This window comes from Carcharodon carcharias, chromosome 9 (genome assembly GCF_017639515.1).
Source record: "Carcharodon carcharias isolate sCarCar2 chromosome 9, sCarCar2.pri, whole genome shotgun sequence".
In the NCBI taxonomy this organism is placed as follows: domain Eukaryota; kingdom Metazoa; phylum Chordata; class Chondrichthyes; order Lamniformes; family Lamnidae; genus Carcharodon; species Carcharodon carcharias.
In genome coordinates this window covers 65,117,256-65,142,242 of record NC_054475.1, presented here as the reverse complement: position 1 = coordinate 65,142,242, position 24,987 = coordinate 65,117,256, and the positions used below count along the sequence as shown (strand labels likewise).

Here is a 24,987-nt window from a genome sequence, read left to right as displayed (position 1 = left end):
GGTCTGGCAAATAAAAAACAAGGAGCTTCAAATATAGCATGCTTTTCCACGAGATATCTCAAAGTTCTTTACAGCCAATGAAGTACTTTTTGAAGTGCAGTCAAGGTTGTAATGTCAGGAGCGCAGCAGCCAATTTGCGCACAGCAAGATCCCACAACAGCAATGTGATAATGACCAGATAATCTGTTTCTGTGACGTTGACTGAAGGGTAACGCCCCTGCTGTTCTTCCAAGTGGTGCCATGGGATCTTTTACACATCGGAGCCCATAGATGAGGCCTGGTTTAACATCTTATTCGTAAGACAGCACCTTCGACAGTGGCTACAAAAGCCAGGGAGCAAGTCAGGAGACTGTTCTCTCAGGGAAGGGTACATGTTGTTGGTAAAGTTAAGGAGGGAGCGTTAAGTAAATGAAAGTACTCACCTAACTGAAGTAAAACTACAAAATAAGTCCTAGAACAACGCAAAAGAGCTGTGGTCGGATTTAATACTTAGAAAAATGTGCACATAGCCGCAAGTCATCAACTCAGAACCATTCTCTGTAGATACAGAAGAATAAATTGCATCTTCTGATTTGAGTTTATATTTAAAAATTATACAGAAACGTTACAATTTACCAAACAAACTAATACGGGCTAAACCGCCCCCACCTTACATTGCACAATATAACAGAATCGTCATCCTAATTATAAACTATTAACTCCACTACAATGTGAGATAATAAATTTTAAAATTCAACAAAATAGCTGCTCAAATGTGCAGTAAAAATAACATTTAAAAGATAAACACTTCAAATACATGTCATCATAACCTTCGAGGGAGACTGAGATCGCACAAAATGTTGGACACCAGTTAACGAAGCATCAAGATGAGCACGCGGCCTTTTTAGTTTTGATCCAGGACAACTTTAGAAAGGCGCCGAAACCTTTTTCCTCCGAATTGACTCCAGCGCGGCCTCCTTTTCTTTCAGAATCTCCTTCAGGCGTTTTATTTTCTCATCACGTGTGGTCTTGTCCACGCCTGCAGGAGGAAGGATTTCAACCGTAGGAAAGTGTTCCCCAGTGTAGGTTATACTATGGGTCAGGGCGCCACGAGTCATCTTGTGGGAGGATTCCGTTACTGTTGTGTCTGAGCTGCTGTTCAATGAGCTCACAGACCTCTCCTGACCACAGCGAGGACCATTGTGGGCCGTTCCACCCGCCTCGTCTTCTGGGAGGCAGCTGTACGCGTGCTCTGATTCCCTGTTCAAGATCCATTTTTTACAACGTTGTTTCTTGCTCGTCAAAGGGCATTTGCTATTTTCGGCTTTACTCTTCTCGGCCGATTTGGCCTTCATCTGAAATGAATAGAATCAGAAAATTAGCATAACGTTTGCATTTGTTTGCTTCTACAATTGTGACCCGATATCATGCGAAATCACACGTTTGATTGACGTCTGCGTTTGTTAAAGGATCTGTGTATTCCAAAATTGAACACGATTAATGCATTTTCATCTGTGAGAACGGATGTAAATGAACCAAGTGACTTTCTTATTTGAAAGAAGTCGCAAGTTTCATGTAGCACCCTTGTGCTTAACATTGCACTAATCACAGCCCAGCCTGCTGCCAGCTCTGTACGAAGATGTAAAACAAAAGAGTTGCCCTCTATTTACACTAGACATGTGTACTTCGTCCGAAGCCCCGGAGACAGCTGTGCCCGAGTGGAAGAGGTGAATGGTCCCACAAAGAGATTCTTTGTCGCTATCAGGTAGAGTCCGTCACCCCCTACCGACGAGCTTTGTGGTTTTCGCCTCGCTCCTTTATCGTGGACAAAGGCCAAAGATAAATTCGTAAGCCATGACTTTCCAAGTAGTTTGAGCACACCCAGGTGAGCTGCTGCACCCACATGTTGTAGCATTCGCTCCGGAATGGATCCGACAAGCCGGAGCGACTAGAGTGATACATTATTATAACCGAGATGAGGATGGTGAATCTTCGGAATTCTGTGCCACAGAAAGCTGTGGAGCCCGGGTCATTACATTTATTCAAGGCTGAGCTAGGTAGACTCTCTAACAGTCAAGGTTTATGGAGAAGAGGCAGGAAAATGGAGTTGAGGCTAGACCAGATCAGCCATAATTTTATTGAATAGAAGCGCAGGTTGTTTTTATTACATAAATAGCTCGTGAGTCATAAAAAATAAACTGGAAGAGCATCTGCGCAATAGCCAAGTAAACAGCAATAAGCATGTCGAGCCCCAAGATGGTTCAGCTCTTAACGAAAGGGGCTGGGATTCAAGGTCAGTTTGGAAGTAGCTTAAAAATGTCTGATAGGCCTAGGAACAGCAGAATTACATCAAGGTTGCAGGAAGCCCCAGGAATCAGTGTTGGAACTTCTGTTTCTAATTCGGATTAGCAACTGGGATTTCGAAGCTCATACGTGAAGTTCACAGATGACCCCAAAGTGAGGTCTTATAATTGAATCCATAGAGGCAGCCATGGAACAGGCAACATATTTGGAGAAGCAAGTACATGGCAGATGAAATTCTACAGTGCCAGTGTTAATTGCAACATAGCTATTCATTTCTTTCTCACCTAAGGATTAAGTTGAAAGAGAGCTATGAGTTTTAATAGAATCCAAAGTTAATATGTCCAACCAGTATAGCTGTAATCAGTAAGGCAAGTGGAATGCTAAACATTATAGTCAAAGCAATGGAGCACAAGTCGGACAGCAACTTGAGTATTGTGTCCATTTCTGAGCACTTAAGTATATTCAAGCCCTGAAGGCAGTTAATAGGGATCAACCTTAAAGATACTTCTCATGCTGGGGTTACACAAAAGGAGGAAACATGAAGATGACCTTATAGACGAGTACCAGATAGCAAATATTATAGAAAAGGTACAACTGGAACATAACTAACTGAAACCACAAGAGTTGGAGAAAGGCAGTAGCTTCTGAATAGGAAAAGCTTAATTTAAGACTAAACTCAGTAATTTCCTTTTCAAAGAGTGGAATGTTAGGTAGAGAGGGAAAGCACAATCATCTAAGAAACAATTGGATATTGTCAGGTCTTTCTGGATGGATGAGTTAAGACAGGTTCCAATCTTTATCTGGGTGCTCTTGTGAACAGTGAGGCTCGAAGCCAAGTGAGCTACTTTTGGCCAAAATATGATTGGGAAGATTAAAGCATTGCCTAACTCTTGACCCTCCTTCACTATTGTTAGTTTAACTTCAGCAAGGTAATGATGGAAGAAAGCCACATTTGAAGTGGATCTAGTAGTTTTAACAACTCTAAGAATTGAGCTGGCTTGAATTTACCCTTACAGATTAATTTTATTTTAATTCCACTATCCAGTACAAAAACAGCTTGAGAATTGGAATTCTGAAATGCAGTTCAAGTCAATTGTGTATTCTTAGTTATTTCAGCAATATGTAGGTCTTACAACAAGTTGTATCATTAGCAAATGAATGTGTGTGCATGGAACAGGTATATTTAGTTGATTCAAACTTATTTAATTACAGATCAAAGCATATTGCAATAGGTATAATTAAACATATTGCAGAGGCTGTTATTTGATTATTTCTGGATGGAAGGTAAAACAAAATTGCAGTTGATGCATTCCAGGACAATGGATGTATCATGCTGATGATCTAGAAAGACAAACAGTCTCTAAATTCTATTGCTTCTTTCACAATCTCAGGATATCCCAAATCACTTTACTGCCAATTAAGAAATTTTGAAGTGTAGTCACTGTTGTAATGTAGAAAGCAGGGCAGCCAACTTGCAAACAACAAGCTCCCCTAAACAGCAACGTGATATTGACCAAATACTTGTTTTGTAATTTTGATCAATAAACATTGGCCAAAACACCAATAATAACTTCCCTGCTTTTCTTCAACACGGTGCTATGGGATCTTTTACACCCACCTTAGAGAACAGATGGGGCCTTGGTTCAATGTCTCATCTGAAAGATGCAACTCCATTGCGAGAGTAGCACCAACTGAGCCATGGCTGGCACCTACTAAAGTTATGCTTGCATAAAATTGAAGCATGTGCACCTAAATTCCTTCTATAATGGTCAGTATTGTGGATATTTTTTAGTCAGCTACAAGCCTGATACTACTCCATATTCAAAATTGGACTGAGCCAATAATGAAACATGGATTTGACTAAACTTAGCAAAAATCAGTAGGCTGTGTAAAAAGCCAACAGATTAAAAGGAAAATTATCTCCCAATGGGGATATAGCAATAACATTTTGTCACAATGGTTAACAAGGCAACATCTCATTTCAGGCTATGAAGTGCCTTGAGCACTATTGTGCTGACATGAATGCTTGCTATCTCATGCACCTAATATTCTCACACTCCCATCTGTACTATCTTTACTCAGTTATACTAGAAAAATACTTCACAGAAAACCCACATATGCTACTATGCAGCATTTAAGACTACAGTGGGAATTTTGCGAACCATATTTGATAACAAATGGAAATCTGCCTGTTGGATTGTTTGCTCTAATGGTCAGCAAAGTCTACATTTTGAGTGTTGGACTGGACTGGAAAGGAAAAAAGCTTATAATGCCTTCCCAGCAGGCATTCAGATATATCATATGCATAGAAGTATGAACATTTAGATTCAGTAATGTTCCTCACATACCCTCTTCCCACTCAGATCCAATGTCACCCAGAGTTCTATTTATGCTCCAAGGATGAATAATGCAGTTATCTTTAGAATCTGGTCTAACGAATTGAATATTCAGTCTTACACTTATATAATTCAGACATAGCTATTCACTATAGTTCCACATGCCTCCTTCAGGTGCCCAGCTCTTAACTATTCCATAACTGCTAGCATATGTTACCAACATCCAAAGTTGTTCATCGAACTCCTGTTAGGCATATCCACATCCATCATGAACTAAGTAGGTAATTTAATCAACTTCCTGAGATGCAGTCGCTGTCCAGAACTAGTTTTGGATAATTATTTTAAAGCTCTATTAATCTGCATCAAGCATGTTATGGTTCTAATCAATTGTCACTATTACTTCATACATGGTGGGTTGAAAAGATGTCAATGGAAGGTACTTTTATTTAAATATTTGCCTGCAGTTGTAGAAATGCAACCCAAGCTTCAGATAGCCCCTGACCAGAAAATCAAGGTCTCTTCTGAGCATACTTAGCATCAATTTCTAGCCACCCAGGTGGAAAATTAGACAGTTAGGATTTTGTTGCCTGCAATGTGAATGCCTTATGACTGATGAATGTTCTCTTTGGTGCTAGGTTTTGAATGCTGCTTGCTTTCTGTACTTTCTTACATAGGGCACAATTTTCCATGACAGCATTTAATCAAATTGCTGCAAAGACATCAAGTTTCCTCCGATGCCATCTCTGAGTCCAGCCTCCTTTTGTTCCAGGTGTATAGGAATCTTAAGAGGGGGTCTTCAATGTAAGAAGGCCAAGCATTACTTTTACACTTCTGCCTCAAACCAAATGGACACTTAGGAGGCACTTGAACATGTTCCAACTTGCAATTTTGCAACCAGGTGCAATTCATTTCACTGGATGTTATATTAGAGACCTTTATCAGCAATCTCAGATCTAAATATATCTTATTCATCCTTTAAGGGGATGTACTTGGAGCAATAATGAGCTAACGCATGTTGAGATAATTTTGTTAGTTGAATGGCGATTTCCTACAGCTGACCTTATCTTAGATGCTGTTGAACTGTGTCAATACTTTTGGAACCTCCTTTGAATCTTTAAAACCCATTATTGCCAAGAACCTATCCTCTAAAGTGATCTCTTCCATAGGTATTATATCATATTATATCAGGTCTAAGACTGGGCGGGGGGGCTCTTGCTAGCACACCTTCACCTTCATTTTGTTCAGCCCAAGCTTGCTGTTCATATCCATCACAAGTTTTATGAAATATGGCTTGATCTTTCTTTGCAACTGATGCAGGGATATGCTTTATATTGAATCTATTGGTCAATTGGAACTAGGTCATTAGTTATTAGTCCTATCAGTATTGGTGTACACACAAAGTTCTGCCAGTTTGTTTAAAGACAGCTAAAACTGCAAGGCTTTAGAAAATAAACTCTCTGTTCCACCAAATGAGTCATTTCCTCAGCAATAAATTATCAGAGCATGTTAAAAAGGAGCTTTAGTCATAACATGGATGGCAGAATGGTTCAGGCTAGGACTTTGTAAATTAGTTAGTTCATGGCCAATCATTTGCTGACCAGCAAACACTTACCTTTGGTTATATTCACAAAGTACTTAACATAATTAATAATTAGAAAAGCATTGCTTTAAATAGTGGGGGGTTTTATTCTAAGAAGCTCATTTCCTTTCTTACAGCTGTTTTATCATTTCTGACAATTCTTGTCTAATTTTTCACGTGCTAAAGTATAAAGAATATTCCAAGTAGCAATCTCACCAAGTTGTAACTCTTTCGAGTATCTCACCAAGTTGTAGACAAACCAATTCAAATGACCATTGACATTACCCAAATGTTTCCTAAATACAAGTTGATAGATTTTGCACTACGTGGCTAGGGCTGTCCATATGTTTTATTTAAAGTGGTGCCCTGTCAATAGGTGAGGCTCTTAGACACTCACATAGTAAATATATGTTCTATTCCAATGCAAGAGATCAAACTGAAATAACAATTTCCACCAAAGATTGAAATTTTGGAACTTAAGTAGGAACTCAGCATGATTCAACATATCTTCTAGAGACCATTGACCTGCCTAGTTGAAACAAAGGTTAGTTCTGCACACAAGTATGCAATGGTTGAAAAATAAAGTTTACTAAGTGCATTTTTTCTAAAGTCACAAGGTCTAAATCTCAATGAGAATCTGAATTATTTCTGTAGAAAGGGTATTTACTACATAATTGCTTGTCAAAAAGCAAGAGTTATTGGCAAGCATGCCAGAATACAATTAGCAATTTAACAATATGGTAGTTATTTTGGATCTATAGGGCCAATAAGTCTGATGTGAAATATTCAATTGGAGCTTTGACACATCGAATGGTCAGGCTCAAATAAATAAAGCAGTGTATCTGCAGCCCTGTACACAGTGACCTACACAAACCCTGTCCCTTAGTGTAGCCAGTGCAAGGCCGAAGGAGGGACACTAACCAGTACCACAGTGGCTTAACATACACCAGCCTCCAGTGCAAACACTCAGCCACTTCTACATATGGATCCCAGGTTCTTAACATCAATGTCAAAAGGCCCCCACTATCCTGTTGGCTTCTGGCCTACTTTTCTTGAAGGATGATATTCCAATAGGTCTATTTATGGTGCAGCAGGATGATCAAACAACTCCAGACAAACTGAAGAAATCAAGATCTCACATTTGAAAGACAGATATCAAAGTTGCCAACCTTGAGTTGCCAGGGTAAAACAGATGAGCACTTTACATAGTCCTAAATCCCCATCAACATTTTGAAAGTTTCTAAGATTTAAAAAAATACAAGTGAACTAAAGAAATAAATAACTGAGCTTAGTGCCAACCAAGTGGCAATACATGTAATTGGTAGCATACACCTCCCTAAAAAATCAGTTAATCCCACAACAAGAACATATTCATAAATAGGGCCATTCAATAGCATAACAGTCTCTGAGCTTAAGTTAAGAGAGGCTAACATATAGAAATTCTCAAAAATCAGAAACAACTTAAGGCGCACTCAAAGAAAAAAGATCCAGAAATCCCCAAAAGTTCCAACTTTCTAGGGAATAAATCTTAATAAAATCTATTAAAGTGACAAATAGAAAAAAATTGACACTGCAATATGGTAACAAGGAGCCCTAGCAAAATTGAAGTCAATGGGAATCAGGAGGAAAACTCTCCACTGCCTGGAGCCATATGTAGCACGAAGGAAGATGGTTGTGGGAGGCCAACCATCTCAGCCCCAGTACATTGTTGCTGGGGTTCCTCAGGGCAGCCTCTTCAGCCAAATCATCTTCAGCTGCTTCATCAATAAGGTCTGAAGTGGAGATGTCTGCTGATGATTGCACAGTGTTCAATTCCACTAGCAATTCCTCAGAAAATGGAGCAGTCTGTGTCCTCATGCAGCAAAACATGGATAACACTCAGGCTTGGCTTGATTAGTGGCAAGTATCATTTGCACCACGCAAGTGCCAGCAAATGACTTATCTCCAACAGGAGAAAATCTAACCACCTTCCCTTTACATTCAATGGTATTACCATCATTGAATTCCCCACCATTAACATCTTGAGTTCACCATCCACCAGAAGCCAAACTGGACTAGCTGTATAAATATAGTGGCAGCATGTCAGAAGCTGGATATTCCAGCTATTCATCTACTGAATCCCCAAAGTCTTTCCATCATCTGCAAGACCCAACTCAGGAGTGTGATCGAATACCCTCCAATTTCCTAGATAAGTGGAGCTCTAACAACATGCAAGAAGCTTGGCAACAAATAGAGCAAAGCAGCCCGCTTGATTGGCACCCCATCCGCCATCTTCAAACATTCACTCCCACCACCACTGGCACTTTGTGGCTACTGTGTGTACCATATAAAAATGTATTGCGGCAAGTTCCCATGCCTGGGATTGCTCCCCAACAGGACTGTGCAACTATTTCCACCACCCAGACAGCAACAGTTAAAGGAAGCAGCTCATCACCACCTTCCCACATGGACAATAAATGCTGGCCTTGCCAGTGACCTTCACATTCCCTGAATGAATGAAACAAACTAGATAGATTTCTTCCGCACTTTAGGATCTATGGGATGGGACATAGTTGTTTAGGACTCAGCACCAGCACAGTAGGTTCAACTGTGAATCCTGAAACACAGAATCACAGAATTGTTACAGTGCACATCACAGGAGACAGCCATTCAGCCTGTCATGTCTGTGCTATCTCTCCGAATGAGCAATACACACAAGAAGAAAATGCATTAGGTCAAATGTATATTGCATACAATTAAATAGGAGGTTATACTACCATATCATTTTCCCTTACAACGTACAATATAATGCAACCACCAGCCTAGTTATAAATCAAATTTGCTACAACTTAAAATGACAAATATTAATATTCAAAAATGGCTGCTCAACAATGCAGCAAAAGAAACATTTCAAAGACAAACACTTTGAATATTCGTCATCTTAAACTTATCAAGAGAGACTGAGATCACACAGAATTGGTGATCATCCAGGTCTTCAGATAAATAGCACAGCAAAGACACAAGATCTTAATTTTGATCAAGAACTTTATAAAGGTGTCAAAACCATTTTCTTTCGTATTGCCTCCAGCGCGGCCTCCTTCTCCTTCAGAATCGCCTTCAGCCGCTTGATCTTCTCATCTCGTGTAGTTTCATCAATACTTGAAGAAGTGAGAGGAGAGTAACTGCTTGCTGCACTGATCTCAGTCGTAGGGGAGCATTCCATTGAATGAGTCGAGGTGCTGGGCACAGGAACAGGGTCTGTGGAGACAGCTGAGGGGTTGGGTACATTATCTGGCCCAGCACTGAAAGTCATCGTGGGGGAGGATTCCATTATTGTGCTCTCCTCCAGCACTGAGCTAGCCTGAGGAGAGCTGGTGAACACCTCCTGTCCGCAATGAGAGTCGACCTGGGAGGTTGCTTCTGTATTGTGGGAAGGTGCTTCTGCATTGTATACAGGAAGGCAGCTGTAGGCATGCTCAGATTCCCAGTTTGGAATGAACCGTTTTAGACATTGTTTCTTATCTGCCACCCAGCACTGGATGCTTTCTGCTTTTCTTTTCACTGGTGATTTGGGCTCAAGCTTAATCTAAAATAGGAAACACAATTTAAAAATAAAAACAAAATTAGCATACATGCATTAAAAATTGTCTGGAATGCAAAGGACTCCGCTCATTCAATTTCAGGATGATTTTGTAATAGTCATATAAAATCACAGAACTTTCTTTAAAGCATTGATTTACATGTTTAATGAACATGCCTTAAATTTTACATTCAAATGCAGACAAATTTACTTTTAACCTGTGAAAGAAGGAATTTTAAGATATCATATTCTGCTGGTATCAGCATTAGGTCAGTTGATAGCATAGTCAGAAGGTTGTGTGTTCAAGTCCCATTCCAGAGACTTGAACATATAATCTAGGCCAGCAGTTTTGTGTGGTCGAGAAAGTGTTGCAATGTCGGATGTGCTGCTTTCCATGTAGGATGCTATCACAAGTGGATGTAAATGTTAGTATGACACTACAGGAAGTGCAGGGGAGTTTAGACCTTATGTCCTGCCCAATATTAAACTGTACACAGATGGTCAACTATTTGTGGAACTTCACTAATTGCAAATTGGCTGCCGTGTATCCCTACATTAAAACAGCGAATGCACTTCAAAAGTACTTAATTGAATTTCAAGTACTGAAGTTGTGAAATGCTTTGTATAAAGTCAAGCTCTTTCTTTCTAATGATTCCAATATCAAACCTTAGGCATTATCTGAAACTAAAAAATATTATATTATGGAGCTTTAGAGCTCCCCCAATGGATAAAAGGTACTATTTGGCTTAACGCTAAGCCACATAGACCAGAATGTGTATGGTTTGAGACCAACCTGGGCACCAGTATGGGTGCTACAATTGGCTTCAGTTCTTCTAGACTGAGAGGAGGAAAAGGAGGAAATATTTGAGGCAGGATTTATGTTCCTGAAAGCGATCCAGTGACTCCTGTTGGAATAAGCTTAGACATTAATCAGGAACAAGATTGGGTTCTGCTCTGATGCTTTCCACAGTCAATTAGGTTAGTAAATTCCCAGTTTGAGGTCAAATATGAAGGATGGTTATTTGACAACAGGACTGAAAATGTCGGTCCTGAAAGAAATACTAAAATCAACATCTTAAGGCGAAGGAAAGTGAGAAGAAATGCACCGAATTATATTAAAAATATAGGATACAGTTCATAAACTGACATGTTTGGTAGTTACTACAGTTTAAGACTGTGTACTCAAATAGTTACCGAGAACTGGTTCCCAAGTGTTTGCTGTAGACTCAGTTCTCTACTCAAAACCTCACACACACTTCACAATTTTCAGCTAGCTTTTTAAAATAAATTAGTGATACTGAAATCAAGATATACCTCTATATCCTTTGTATGGTATGCATAATATTCTGTATCTATAGGTTCCTCTCGTTTAACAACTGGAAGCGTCAAATTCACTTGTGTCTCTTTACTAACTGCTTCAGTCTTTAAGTCGTCCATTTTCTTGGACAGATGAGAAGATAACTCTAGTGGTTCAGAGCTTGCGGAGGAATTGTTCTTTTCCCACTGTTCCAGCTGTTTTTGGGATATTCTAGTCAGGCAGATTCGGAGATTGGTGTGAATTCCTGCCTTCTTCAGTAACTGCTCATCGGTTTTCTCTCTAGCAGTACCACAAATCGACTTTGAATGCTGCCAGGAGGTGGGAACAGGGAAAACAAGAAGAAGAAAGTTTTTAACCATTAAACAAATGCAAACATTTTTTGGCGAATAAAGCTGAAGAAACTTGGATTGCAGTGCTCACAAACTGAACTGCCTTCAAGCAAGATATATTTTAATACAAGAGGCAACCACATTAAAACACAATTATCATCCTACCAATATCTGATGCTTTTGATTCACAACTGTAAACGGCCTACAATTTACACCCACTTAGTGCAAATGAGGCCCCCTGCATACATGCTCAGGAAACATACAAGTAAATAAGATAGCTAAAGATCAAGAGACAACAATGTAAACCATGCAGAGTGAAACTCAGGTCATCTCTCACACATCTCATAAAGCAGTAACATACTATACTATTCTACATACTATGGGCAAATTGAAAAGGTAGGAGGGGAGTCCAAGGTGCCATTCTTGCTCAGATTTAAACTTTTTATAAAAACAATATTCTTTTTTAAAAATTCAAACACTTAAAAAAAATCTTTGAAGTGTCTGATATGAATCTGTCCATTGGGTTACAATCATTGATGGGCCACTCCATGCTGTTATAGGCAACTCAAGCATAACTTTCGTGAGTCACATTGGACAGGCTGGCCCATAGTTGTGGGCTCATTGTAATTAGTTGAACTTCCTCCAGGACATCAAGGATGGATCCCTGATGGTAGGCTTTCATGAAGCAGAAATCTGACTGACAGGTTTCCATGGAAAACAAAAAGAGCAGAGCATTAATTTTATGCTCTTTCAGGGTGTTGGGTGTTAGCGCTATGGAACAGAACACTTTCCACTTCAAGGCACTCGTGTCAACATCAAGCACTTTCAAATTAGGTACAGCGTAGTTAGACAGAGTAAAGCTCTGTTTATCAACACACCTTGGCCCACATCATACAAAAGGTGCATCAATGAGACAAACTTTCCTTTTCCACTCCAACCAGAGTCTCTTTAACATTGCTAATTTGGCAATGTTGTGTTGTGGCTCACATATACTAAAAACTACATTTAAAACAGCAGACACACTTTACATAGCACTTGAAACAAAAAATACTCCTCCTTGACTTCCTTCCCTTTAAACCTACTTACCATTTTTCTGAAGCAGTGTGATCATGGCATAGTGAAAGCCAAATAGCCTCACATTAAAATCACTCAAATGCCCCATGAATCCAGTAACAAATGGTATGTGGCGTATGTCAGTACAGGTAACTGAGAAATAGCACAGCTCTTGCACACTGAAGTATTGAGTTGATGCTGTAGAATAGGACAATCTCAGTTGGATAAAAACAATAGAACAAAATGACTGAAAGTGCATTCCAATAAAGCATCAGGTTCAAGTGATGTATGGACAGTTCAATAATGCAAGCCTGATATAACACTCAACATATTTCTAATCTTCTAATGGAAGAAGTGCAAAGATATGTTTTATAGAATGTTCTGTGGAATGCATTGTGGGTTACTAAATGTGTATCTATAATAGAAGCATGAAAGTTTTCACTTGTAAATATTACATACACAATATACACACAAATTTAGCAGGGTCCGAAATGCCAATATATTTTTGTAAAAAAATAATTTATATGCTTAAAGTTAACTGAAACATAGAATACCAATGTGAATGCAGTTCCTCAAAGTCAAGATATTTAGGTTAGGATGGCAGTAGAGGCTCTCCAGTTTGCCTCGGCAGTCCAAAGTAGGAGGAGACATCAGCAGTAGTCCCACGTCTCATCGCTATCCACTAGCCCTTGGGTAGGAAAGCAGCAGGCTCCGCATTCCTAGGATCTTTGAACAGTCTTTGTACATACCACTAAGCAAAATACCAAAAGGTAATATGCTGCCTGGTGCAATGTGACTCAACAAGAGCCAACACAAAAGGAACTGCTAATTAAATGTTTGGTTATCTGAATCTATAGGTATCTAATACAAAAGTGGAGAAAAATCATAACTGCTACTCACACACATAGATCAACTCCCTTCAGCCTGAGCCAGTCCCATAGTAAGGAGAAGGCTCCAGCTATAAAAGTAATTTCTTTCTCAAAACCAGTTTACTGCTCCACCGGAGCATAGGTTTAACTAATCATCAAGCAGATAGTACAGTGGTTAGCAAGTTTGCCCCTAGCTGAGCTTTTGAGTATTTATCACCTCCACCATTAACTGATTAGGAAATTGCATCGACTTAATCAGGGCCATGCCATGCCAGATATTTGTACTGAGTAAGTAAGAGACCATGTTTCTGTGTAATGTTGAAAAGTGATGAACAACATCTGGGACATACAAATCTAATATTTTAAAAACCTCATCTCCACAAAACACAGGAAAAGTCTCACTAGAGTTCAAAGTAAAATACTTCTGTGCAGTTGAGTACTGCAACAATCAGCAGACAGACAATCTATAAAGAATTATTTCTCAGTGTGAAGTGCAGCACAGAGTACAAATGTTTCTTCATTCTATTCAACTAAACTTAAAAACTACGAAAAGACTTACCTCATGCAGAGTGCCTGGTATATCTTGAGCCCTGTGCTGGTCATGGACACTTTGGGCATTGACTGCCGTTCTACAGTAATCGGTGGGCTGGTTTAAATAATGGTTCTCCTGTTCAACAAGTTCAGGATCAGGGTCCTCTGGTTCCTCTTTGATTTTGGTCAGTAAATCAGCCTGCGATAAAATAGCAGACAAGGCATTCTCTTTCTCTGCATGATTCATGGAAGCTGGAACGCTCTTGGGGCATGGAGCAGGCAATCCACCATTTTTTTGCACAACTAAGTAGACTTTACCATTGTACATAACTAGAGCATTTTCCTTGAATGGAGAAAATAAGTCGGCCCCTGTTTGTGTAGGTGCAGTCGACGGTGATGGTACCAGGCTCTCAGTGTGCTGCTGATCAGCCAAGCTCTTTAAGATCTTCGAGGCCAAGTTATTGGAAGATTTAACTGGAATAAGACAGTGCGCTAAAGATTGTGGATTCTTCTGCACGACCCATTTCATTGGACTATCCTTGGATAGGAGTTGCTCATTAGAAATTACTCCATCATAAGCAAAAGTAGCAGGTGCAGTTGTGCTTGGAAAAGGGGTATCAGCAGTGATGAGGGTTGTGGACAGGTTCAAAATGCTCTTGGGGCGAATATTTGGGAGGCGCTTCTGCACTGTCTTCACGGTGTTCACGGGGCAAACATAAATGACAGTCGGAGATGACTTTTTGGATTCAGTCGTGTTAGCAAGATTCGATGCTGCAGTAGACAAAATCTTCTGCTGGATAGCAAGGGGAAGTGAAGATGCTGGAACAGATTTGACTTCTGCATTTGCAGGGATCTGAAGATGATGGCCAGCAGGCAACACTGGAGACTTTAAAAGCATGTATGTGTTCTGGTCCATAGCCAAAGTGGAAGATGCTTGGGTATTCTGTACAGCTGGGCCAGGTAAAGTGATTGTTGTTAGGTTATAAGCCATTTGATCAGTTGGAGATGCTTGGACCTTCTGCACTGGCACACCAGGCAAAGTAACTGTTCTTAGATTATAAGCATTTTGGTCTGTAATAGGCAAAATAGATGATGCTTGGGTATTTTGTACAGTTGGATCATGCAAAGCAACTGTTTTTAAATTATAAGACTTTTGTTCCATAGTTAAACTGGGAGTTGCTTGGGGCTTCTGCACATGTAGACCAGGCAAAGTAACCGCTGCTAGTCTAGGACATTGCAAAGATGCAACTGCTGGTGCTGTAAGTATGTTTTCCTGTGAAGGATTGACTGGGGTTGTCACATTTTGGCTGGCTGATCCTTCAAGTGATGTTATTAGAAAGCTTCCTGTGTTGGTGTGCTGCAACATAGGAAAGCATGCTGTTGGAGCACTGCAAGCTGTTGTTTTAGGTGGCGTTGCAACCTGGAACACGGTTGACACATTTACTTTGGAAGGGGTACTACCGGTGGAAACGGGAACAGAAACAGGAAGAGGAACAGCTGGGATGTAGTGTCCAGGGATGTTGGAAAGTGGAATTAGTTTCAGGATGTTCTTCCCATCCAGACTCGTAGTCTGCACAATCCGATACATGCATCCTGAATTGCTAGGAGAGACATTAAAAAGTTTTAAATGATATAGGCAGATCACAGTATCAGTAACCAAGTTACAGCATATTCTGCCAATTTATTGTGTCAATAAAAACAAGTCTGTTCACACAAGTAGATGATTCTATCTTAACTGAGCTGTGACAAAATGATGGCGTTTCTGCAAAAAAAAACTCATAGGTGCAACTATTGCATCATTTCCCATACCTTACCTGGACAATACTTTTAAAAGTTTTTGCCATAACCATTACAAATTCCACGTATAGTTTCCCTACTGCCTGTCATCCCCCCTCCCCCCCACCACCCCTCCCCCCACTACCAAGTAACTAAACCGAACATCCCGACTGTGCACACAGGTTGAAAACAGTGGAAATCAGAATTCATTAGGTGGCCAAGTTTGAACTTTCATAACCTGAAGGAGCAAGATTGATGAAACAATGAATTCACAATTTGAGGTCCCAGGAAAGGATAAGCTGAAATAGGAGACTGCATGATTAAATTAAAGCCACAACCAAGAACAAGATTCTGAACTGAAAGGTAGCAAATGCAACCCTACCATTCAGGAAAGAAAGAGAGGAAACAGAGAACTATAGGCCAGGTAGCCTGACATTAGTAGAGAAAAGGCTAAAATCTATTGTTAGGAATGTGACAATGGGAAACTTGGAAAATCATAAATATGATTGGGAGATTCAACACATTTATGAAAAGGAAAACATGTTTGACAAATCTGTTAGAGGTTTTTGAAGATGAAACTAGCAGGAGGATAAGTGAGAACAAGTGGATGTAGTGTATTTGGATTTTCAAAAAGCCACAGATAAGGCAAAGATAAGGTGCCACACAAGAGGTTATTACACAAAATTAGGGCTCAAAAATGGGTCAACTTTGGCTTGCCAGATTTTAACTAATGGGGTGTCTCAAGGATCAGTGCTTGGACCTCTGCCATTTACAAACAATATTAATGGCCTAGATGGGGGGACCAAGTGTTTGTATCCAAGTTTGATGATGAAGCAAAGGGAGGTGTGTAACTAAGCTGTGAGGATGATGCAAAGTGCTGCAGAAGGATTTAGAGAGGGGTAAATAATATATATCTTGCCCATAGAGACTGGAGTACAAGAGTAAAGAAGTCTTACCATAACAGTGACCACTGTACCTGAAGGACAGTGTACAGTTTTGGTTGGCCTTTTAGCCAAGAAAGGATATGCTTAACTTGGAGAGAATGCAATGAATATTCACCAGGCTGATTCCTGGGATGGGATGGCATGAGAAGTGGGGAGTGGATTGTACTATATGGACAAATTGAGCAGATATACCAATACTTCTTAGAGTTTAGATAAGCAGTGATCTCATTGAAACACACATTTAAGAGTCTTGACAGGGTAGATGCTGGGAGGATGTTTCCCCTGACTAGATAGTCTAGACCTAGGGGGTCACAGTTTCAGAAGAAGGGGTCACTATAAAATCTGGACCTTTGAGATTCTCTACTCCAGAGAGCTGTTGATGCTGAGTCATTGAATATACTTAATCACAGAATCACACAGTGCAGAAGAAGCCCTTCAGCCCATCGAGTCTACAACAACACATGAGAAACACCTGACCTACCTACCTAACCCCATTTACCAGCACTTGGCTCATAAACTTGAATGTTATGACGTGCCAAGTGCTCATCCAGGTGCTGTTTAAGGGACGTGAGGCAACCCGCCTCCACCACCCTCCCAGGCAGCGCATTCCAGACCATCACCACCCGCTGGGAAAAAGGTTTTTCCTCACATCCCCCCTAAACCTCCTGCCCCTCACCTTGAACTTATGTCTCCTTATAATTGACCCTTCAACTAAGAGGAACAGCTACTCCCTATCCACGCCCCTCATAATCTTGTACAGGTCGCCCCACAGTCTTCTCTGCTCCAACAAAAACAACCTAAGTCTATCCAACCTCCCTTCATAACTTAAATGTTTCATCCCAGGCAACATCCTGGTGAATCTCCTCTGCACCCCCTCCAGTGCAAACACATCCTTCCTATAATGTGGCAACCACAACTGCACACAGTACTCTAGCTGTGGCCTCACCAAGGTTCTATACAACTCCAACATGACTCCCTAGTTTTGTAATCTATGCCTCGATTGATAATGGCAAGTGTCCCATATGCCATTTTCACCACCCCACTAACATGCCCCTCTGCCTTCAGAGATCTATGGACACACACGCCAAGGTCCCTTTGTTCCTCAGAACTTCCTAGTGCCATGCCATTCATTGAATACTTCCTTGTCAAATTACTTCTTCCAAAGTGTATCACCTCACACTTTTCAGGGTTAAATTCCATCTGCCACTTATCTGCCCCTTTGACCATCCCGTCTATATCTTCCTGTAACCCAAGACACTCAACCTCACTATTAACCACTGGGCCAATCTTTGTCGAAATTAATTGATGTCTGGATATTCAGGGATATGGGGATGGTACCGGAAGATGTGGCTGAGGTACATGATCAGCTTCAATGTTATTGAATGGCTTGAGGGACCAATAGGCCTATCCTTTTCCTATTTTCTACATTCTTATAACAGCCTAGAATAGTTTTACCTCATAAACTAAATAGGTAACAAGATTGAGCATCACCTTAGGAACTACAGAGGCTAACGTAGTTTAATATCAGACTCAACAGGCTAATACTAGTTAGTGCTAGCTGACAATAATGGTGTTCTCCCTCCTTACAAATCGAATGGTTTACAGATCCATCAATTTGAAGCAATGCATGCTGCCATTCACAGTGGTATTAGTCTGGCACTCTACCATAGCAGGGGCACTATTGATCTAGATTGACATTTACCACAAAATCATCCAGTTCTTTTGAATGTCAATGTAGCAGGCTTGTGACAGTTACTTGGGAACAGGAGTAAGCCATTCATCCCCTTAAGTGTGTTCTGCCATTCGACATCTAATCTGTTTCTTAACTCAGAATTTAAGGTTATGGTCCCATGTCTTAGACACTAGTGGAAATTAATTCCCTCTATCTACCATAAAAGTTACTTTCAAAATCTTAAAACTCTCAGTTAAATCACCTCTTAACCTTCTATATTTCAGGGAATACAAGCCTAGTTGATGTAATACTCTCTTTATAATCTAAATCTTGGAACCCAGGTAACATTCTGGCACTGTTCTCCTTCCAAGGCCAAGATATACTTTCTAAGATGGGTACTGTGCTACAGTACTCCAGGTGTGGTCTAACCAGGGCTTTGTATAATGGCAGCAAAATTACCCCTTCATAATCTAGCCCTCTATTTAAAAAGATTACATTCCATTAGCCTTTTTGATTATTTTTTGTATCTGGCAACTACATTTTAGTGATCTGTGTACATCGACCTCCAAATTGTTTTGGACTTCACTGTTCCTAGCTTTTCACCTGTTGGATGACTATCAACATCACAATCTACCTAATTTACCTGAGCTTAATCCTGTGTATTTGTTGAACAATGGCATCTTAGAGCGGCACTCAATCCTATCTGGCACAGATGCAGAAACAGCAGATGAAACACGCTCACGCATTGAGCTTCATTTCAGCAAGAGGCACTCAAGACATTCAGTCATCACAAATGTAGAGGGGCACTTCAAACACCAGCTGAACCCAAATAACAAAGGATTATGCAGGCCAAATGATGTCCCAGCAAAATATTTTAAAAAAATAACCAATTTGGAAGTTGTTGCAGTAAGGGGTAGTCTCAAGTTTTACTAGATGCAAACACTACTAAAGTCAGTCACGGGGAGATATCTTTTAAAGAATAGAGAAAGTGTGTGCCACATGGACAACACCACAACCTTATTAGAACACAGGCACATTTTTAAAAATTGACTTGTATTATATAGCACTTTTCACAACCACAGAACATCTCAAAGTGCTTTACAGCCAGAGTTACTTTTTAAAGTGTAGTTACTATTGTAACGTAGGAAGGACGGTAGCCAAATTGCACTCAGCAAAGTACTGTAATGAGGAATGGGATAATAACCATATAATCTGGGGAAGGCGGTGACGTAATGGTATTGTCTCTAGGCTAGTAATCCAGAGACCTAGAATAATGCTCTGCAGACCCAGGCTCAAATTCCACCCTGGCAGATCTGAATTCAATTAAAAAAAGCTGGAATTACAAGTGTAATAATGACCAGGAAACTATTGTCATAAAAACCCATCCGGTTCACTAATGCCCTTTAGGAAAGGAAATCTGCCATCCTTACCTGGTCTGGCCTACATGTGACTCCAGAACTAAGGCAATGTGACTCTTAAATGCCCTCTGAAATGGCCTAGCAAGCCACTCAGTTCTCAAGTGCAATTAGGGATGGGCAATAAATGCTAGCCTAGCCAGTGACACCCGCATCCTATTAATTATATTTTTAAATATTTTTTGTTATGTTGAAGAGTAAACATGGGCCAGGGCACTGAAAATAAATCCTCTGTTCTTCTAAATAGTGCCAGCAGATCATTTACATCCACCTGAATAGGGTTCATCTGGAAAGCTGGCACCGCCCACAGTACTGCTCGGAGGTGTCAACACAGATTTTTCGTGTTCAAGCCCTGGAGACCTCAAACGCGAAACCGTGTTACTTTTAGGACTAAGAGTGCTACCAACTGAGCCGTTGAGCAACTTGGTCAACCATGGGCCAAATGGAGTGTTGGATGAGGGCTAATGGTGTTGGTACATGTTTGACTCCGCTAACTCGGGCCTGGTATGCAGCCCTCGAGGGTGACAAGCCAAGCAATAACCCATTGCCAGCTCACCCATTCGCAGATAGCCTGGCCCACTGTCAGCCCCCCTCCCTTCCCTAAATGGACTCAGATACAGGCACAGCACTAAGATTGCTGGATGAAACCTCTGGTCTTTGAGAGCCGGAGGGGGTGGTGGGGGGGAGCTGTAATCTGCGGCTTTGCTGCCGACCTGCCCGGAACCACCACGGAACCCACTCCGCCATTAAACAAAAGCAGCATCCAAAGCGCGGAGCTTGGGAGACAGGGCCGGCCACGGTGAAGAAATAGCCGGTGGGCCAACCCTCCTTCCCACGAGTGAAACTGGGCGGATTTTAAATCATAACGCTCCTCGCGGCTCAAACCGCCATCTTAGTTACTATACAGGGCAGCCTCTCATTGGCACAACAAAGTCCACCCCGCCTCCGCAGCCCCGCCCAGCGCAGACCCCCCCCCCCCCCCCCCCCCCCGCCATGGACATGCAGCCCCGCCCCCAAACGGCGCGCAGACCCCACGGACACGCAGCCCCGCCCAGAGCAGACCCGCCCAGCGCCGATCCCACCGGCACAAAGCCCCGCCCAGAACAGACTCCACGGGCACGCAGCCCCGCTCAGAGCAGGCCCCACAGACACGCAGCCCCGCCCACCACCCTTCACGGGCACGGAGCCCCGCCCCAACTCCTCCCTTTCGGCGCGCAGTCGGGCCTCGCCGCTCCCACCCAGAAACGCGTCGTCCCGTCCCCCTCCCCCCCCCACGCCCTTCCTGAACTAAAACAGTGACAGCTAAAAGATAAAAGCAAAATACTGCGGATGCTGGACATCTGAAATAAAAACAGAAAATGCTGGAAAAAGTCAGGTCTGTCAGAATTTGTGGAGGTAACAGGTAATGTTTTGAGTCTGAATAACTTCTTCAGAACTGAAGTGGAAATGTAATGAAATTTATATTGTTTTGGGGAGGTGGAGGAGGTGAAGCTGGATAGAAGGCCAGCGATAGGTGGAGGCTAAGGAGAGATTGACAAAGATATCATGGACACAGGACAAAAGGAGTGTTAATGGTAGTGGTAAGGGCTAAAAAAAAGGTTCTGATATTGGCATAAAAGGTAGAACAAGCCTATCAACTTTTGGTTCACTTTTAAGCGTCGAGTACAGGTTATTGTTGCCTCTCATTGTCCACAACTCCTATGTAATCTATGAAAGTGACTGATACTGAAGCCAATAGCAAAAATACACCATACATTCATTAATTTGAGTTCATCCTGTGCATTACGAAATACATAAAATAAATTCACCCTGAAGATGAGCATAAGGACCTTCGAGGATTTCTCCACAACCTGTGCATAAAATAGTGCAGCCAACTAATGGGAGGTCTCAACTCCAATTCCCAAACACCAATAGTATTTTTGAACTCCATGGGAAAATTCAGAGTTTCCACATGCTGTAGCTCAAACAGCCTCTTCAGTTCCAATCTGATGATAAAATATGGATCCTCAATTCTACAGCCTTTAAACTTTTTGGATTCTCTAACCGCACAGAGAAACACCAGAGCAGAATTCTTCCAGATAACCAATCACCACAGGATTTCTCATTCCACGTCCAATGCAATGTGGGATTCCTCAAGTCTACAATGTACTGTACATTTCCTCAACTCTACAATTAATGCATCAATAAAGTGTCTCAAATCTATATTAAATGCAGCAACTCCAATGGACAATGTTCCAACACAGTTCGACAATTCCACAATAAATTTATGACAAGATCATTGCCAAATCTTTAGGAGAGTTCCCTAATTCTACAGCCTGTGAACTAATAGGGATCTTCAACTCTACAGCCAATGTACTGCAATGGTTCTTCTATCTTTGAACTCAAGAACTTTTACATCAATGGAACTCCTCAATTCTTGTAATCAACAGCATTCTTCTCATCTTAATCTAGAGCATATAATACAAGATTCCTCTGACCCATTCTTTCCAACACAAACTGTAAAAATTGGATTCTTCTGCCTTCCTGTGTAACAAGCATCACATTCAGAATTGTATCAAACATCCTTCAATTTCAATCATTGCTTTAGTGGACAAGGGAGTTCTGCCCACTGTCCTGACCAATATTTATCCCTCACCCAATACCACAAGTACAGTTTGTCTGGTCATCAACAAATTGCTGTTTATAGGACCATGCTGACAGCCAACTGGCCACTTACATTTCCTATCTCAATAGGACTCATCATTATAGTCAGTGATTCCATGACCTGTGCACTTCTACTTCATGTCTCACAGTATTTACATTATCCACTCATGCCCAAAGTTCTTTAGTAGTTCAGGTTATACCAATCCATTACCCCACATATCAACTATTTCAATTCTTAACAACTTACAAATCAATAACATTTCTCCATGAGACATCTATGAGAATTTCCATCTACATAATGCCTTATAACAACAACCTGCAACTTATTTGCAATGTTTAACAAAGTAAAATACCTCAAGATATTTACAGGAGCATTATCATACAAAATTTGACGCCAAACCACATAGAGCTATTTAGACTGGTGACTGAAGAGCTAGGTTTCACTGAGTATTTTAAAGCAGGCAAGTGAGATGGATAGATGGAAATGTTTAGGGAGAGAGTTTCAGAGCTTAGCTCCAAGGCAGGTGAAGGCACAGCTGTTAATAGGATGATGGAAATCAGGGATGGACATGATGCTAGAATTAGAAGAATGTAAAGATCTAGAAGAGTTGTAGGGCTGGAGATGGTTGCAAAGGTAAGATGGGGTGAGGACATGGGAGGATTTGAATACAAGGAGGAAAATTTTAAATTTGAGCTGTTGCAGGACGAGGAGCTAACATAGGTCAATGAAAACAGGAGGTGATAGTGAACTCAACTTGTTGCAAGTTAGGACAGAGGCAGCAGTGTTTTAGATGAATTTCAGCAACAGATGGCTGAGGCAGGCGATCTGGTAGAGGTTAAATGCTGTGACCTATTAGGACCATAGATATGATATCAAACTGGCTGCTCTAAAAATCGTTACGCCAATAGAATTCAACTAACATAATATTCCACATCCTTTGTGCCATAATTGTTTAACCTGCTGGATTTGAAATAAACATGTGTGCTAGTCGATTCACCAATGCAAATTCTCCATGGTTCTAAATTCAATAGCATTCACCATTTCAGAACATCACCACAAATATTTGTCTGTCATTCTATAATCCTGTTTACCAGTAATGCTAAGCTGTTGCTATGTTTCAATATGACTAGGTACCTTCCCAGAGTGACAAAGGCATTACAATCAATCTTCTTCCACGTGGGCTCTTAAACCTTAGAGTCCGTAAATCCACTACCCCAGTTATCTACAGTACATATTTCTATAAATTTTTCTGTGCATTCCCCTACCCACTCTTCCAAAAGCTTCACAGCAAATTATCCATCGATCACTTAGTTTAGAAGCTTGTACATCATTATCATTCTTCAGATGTGCTACTCTGGAACCTTCACAAATCTTATTAATTCATGTTACCACTCCACAGCTTAATGCAACAGGGTTCCTTCATAGGAACTATATAACCTCCCAGAACATACAGTCTATAAACCAATAAAAAGACATATTGATACATGCTTCTCATAACCTTAGGCCATCCTATCATGCTTTACAGCTGATGAGTATTTTCTTTGAAGTGTAGTGAATTGTGATATAAGAAATACAGCAGACATTTTGAACACAGCAACCCTGCCATAAGCTGATAAAGACCAGATGATCTGTTTTAACCAAATTGATTGAGAGATCAATATTGGCTAGGACATCGGGGTAAACTCCATTATACTTCTTCAAAATAGCACCATAAGATTTTTTACATCCATCTGAAATGGCAAATAGCACCTCCAATATTGCAGCATTCTGACAGAATTGCACTGGAATGATAATCTAGACTGTGTCCAAATCTCTGGAATAGGACTTGAATTCACAACCATGTGACTCAGAGGTGAATGTGCTATCAACTGAGGCTGACAACAGCTACAGGGAATCATAGAGCTGGCAATTCCAGCTCCTGTACACCAACGGCAGTTCACTAGAATCTTGCAACCTTTGCCTATTGCACAATCCTTGCACCAGTGCAGTTCCTCTAACCAACTGTTTGAGTCTGGATTGCATTCAGTTGTTATTGCTACTGCAAACGTGTCATGTCAGTCTGCTACTCAGGAGGATCAGCTGAATCACAAGATCATTAGAGAACATGATTTTAAATTTGACAATGGTCCCTGAATAGATTTTCTTTGAAAACATTACCAATTATTCAACATTATGTGCTCCTTTCAAATGAGAGGAAGGGGCCTGGTGTTGCAAGAGAGAAATACAAGCTGGGTTCAGAGACTGAATGCTGCTTTTACCCTGGACTAGAAGGTGTTTCCATTGTGGTGGATACAGAGACCAAATTCAGAATGGCACTGGGCTGTTCAGAACACAAAAAGGCATTTAGGGATGGGCAAAAATACTGGCTTTGCAGCATCTCTCAGAGGATAGCAGGAGGTGAGGTAAAGTAAGGCCAGAACAAAGAAGCATCTTTTGATTAGATTATAGGAAAAAATCCAGGAAGGGGTGAAGAGGCAAAATAAAGGACTAGGTTCAAATTCTGCCTGCTTTGCGACTATTGTGAAATTGATTCTCTATCAGCGATTGGTCAGTGCTAGCCAAATGACCAATAATGTCACAGCACAATCAGCAAGGCTCCACTCCTGTATCGGTTGTTTTTTAAATTAACTAAATAGGAGACATTGAACTTCTCCCCTAAAATCTCATTAACCAAAATCC

General features: G+C 40.9%; 1 protein-coding gene across 6 annotated transcripts in view; it reads right to left on the bottom strand.

Annotated features, from left to right (window-relative positions):
* Window positions 1-468: 468 nt before the first annotated feature.
* LOC121282111 (ligand-dependent nuclear receptor-interacting factor 1-like) overlaps window positions 469-24,987 on the bottom strand; it is a 239,035-nt gene continuing 214,516 nt past the window's right edge. For 5 of the 6 annotated variants that reach the window (XM_041195588.1, XM_041195590.1, XM_041195589.1 and 2 more), the window contains 4 exons: window positions 13,886-15,458; window positions 11,072-11,383; window positions 9,242-9,763; window positions 469-1,334 (listed from right to left, as the gene is read on the bottom strand). In XM_041195588.1, the coding sequence (XP_041051522.1) occupies window positions 906-1,334; window positions 9,242-9,763; window positions 11,072-11,383; window positions 13,886-15,458 (2,836 nt within the window). In that variant the 3' untranslated portion in view covers window positions 469-905. Of the gene's footprint in view, window positions 1,335-9,241; window positions 9,764-11,071; window positions 11,384-13,885; window positions 15,459-18,892; window positions 19,018-24,987 lie in introns of those variants that run through there. The other variant, XM_041195593.1, reaches the window with a different exon arrangement.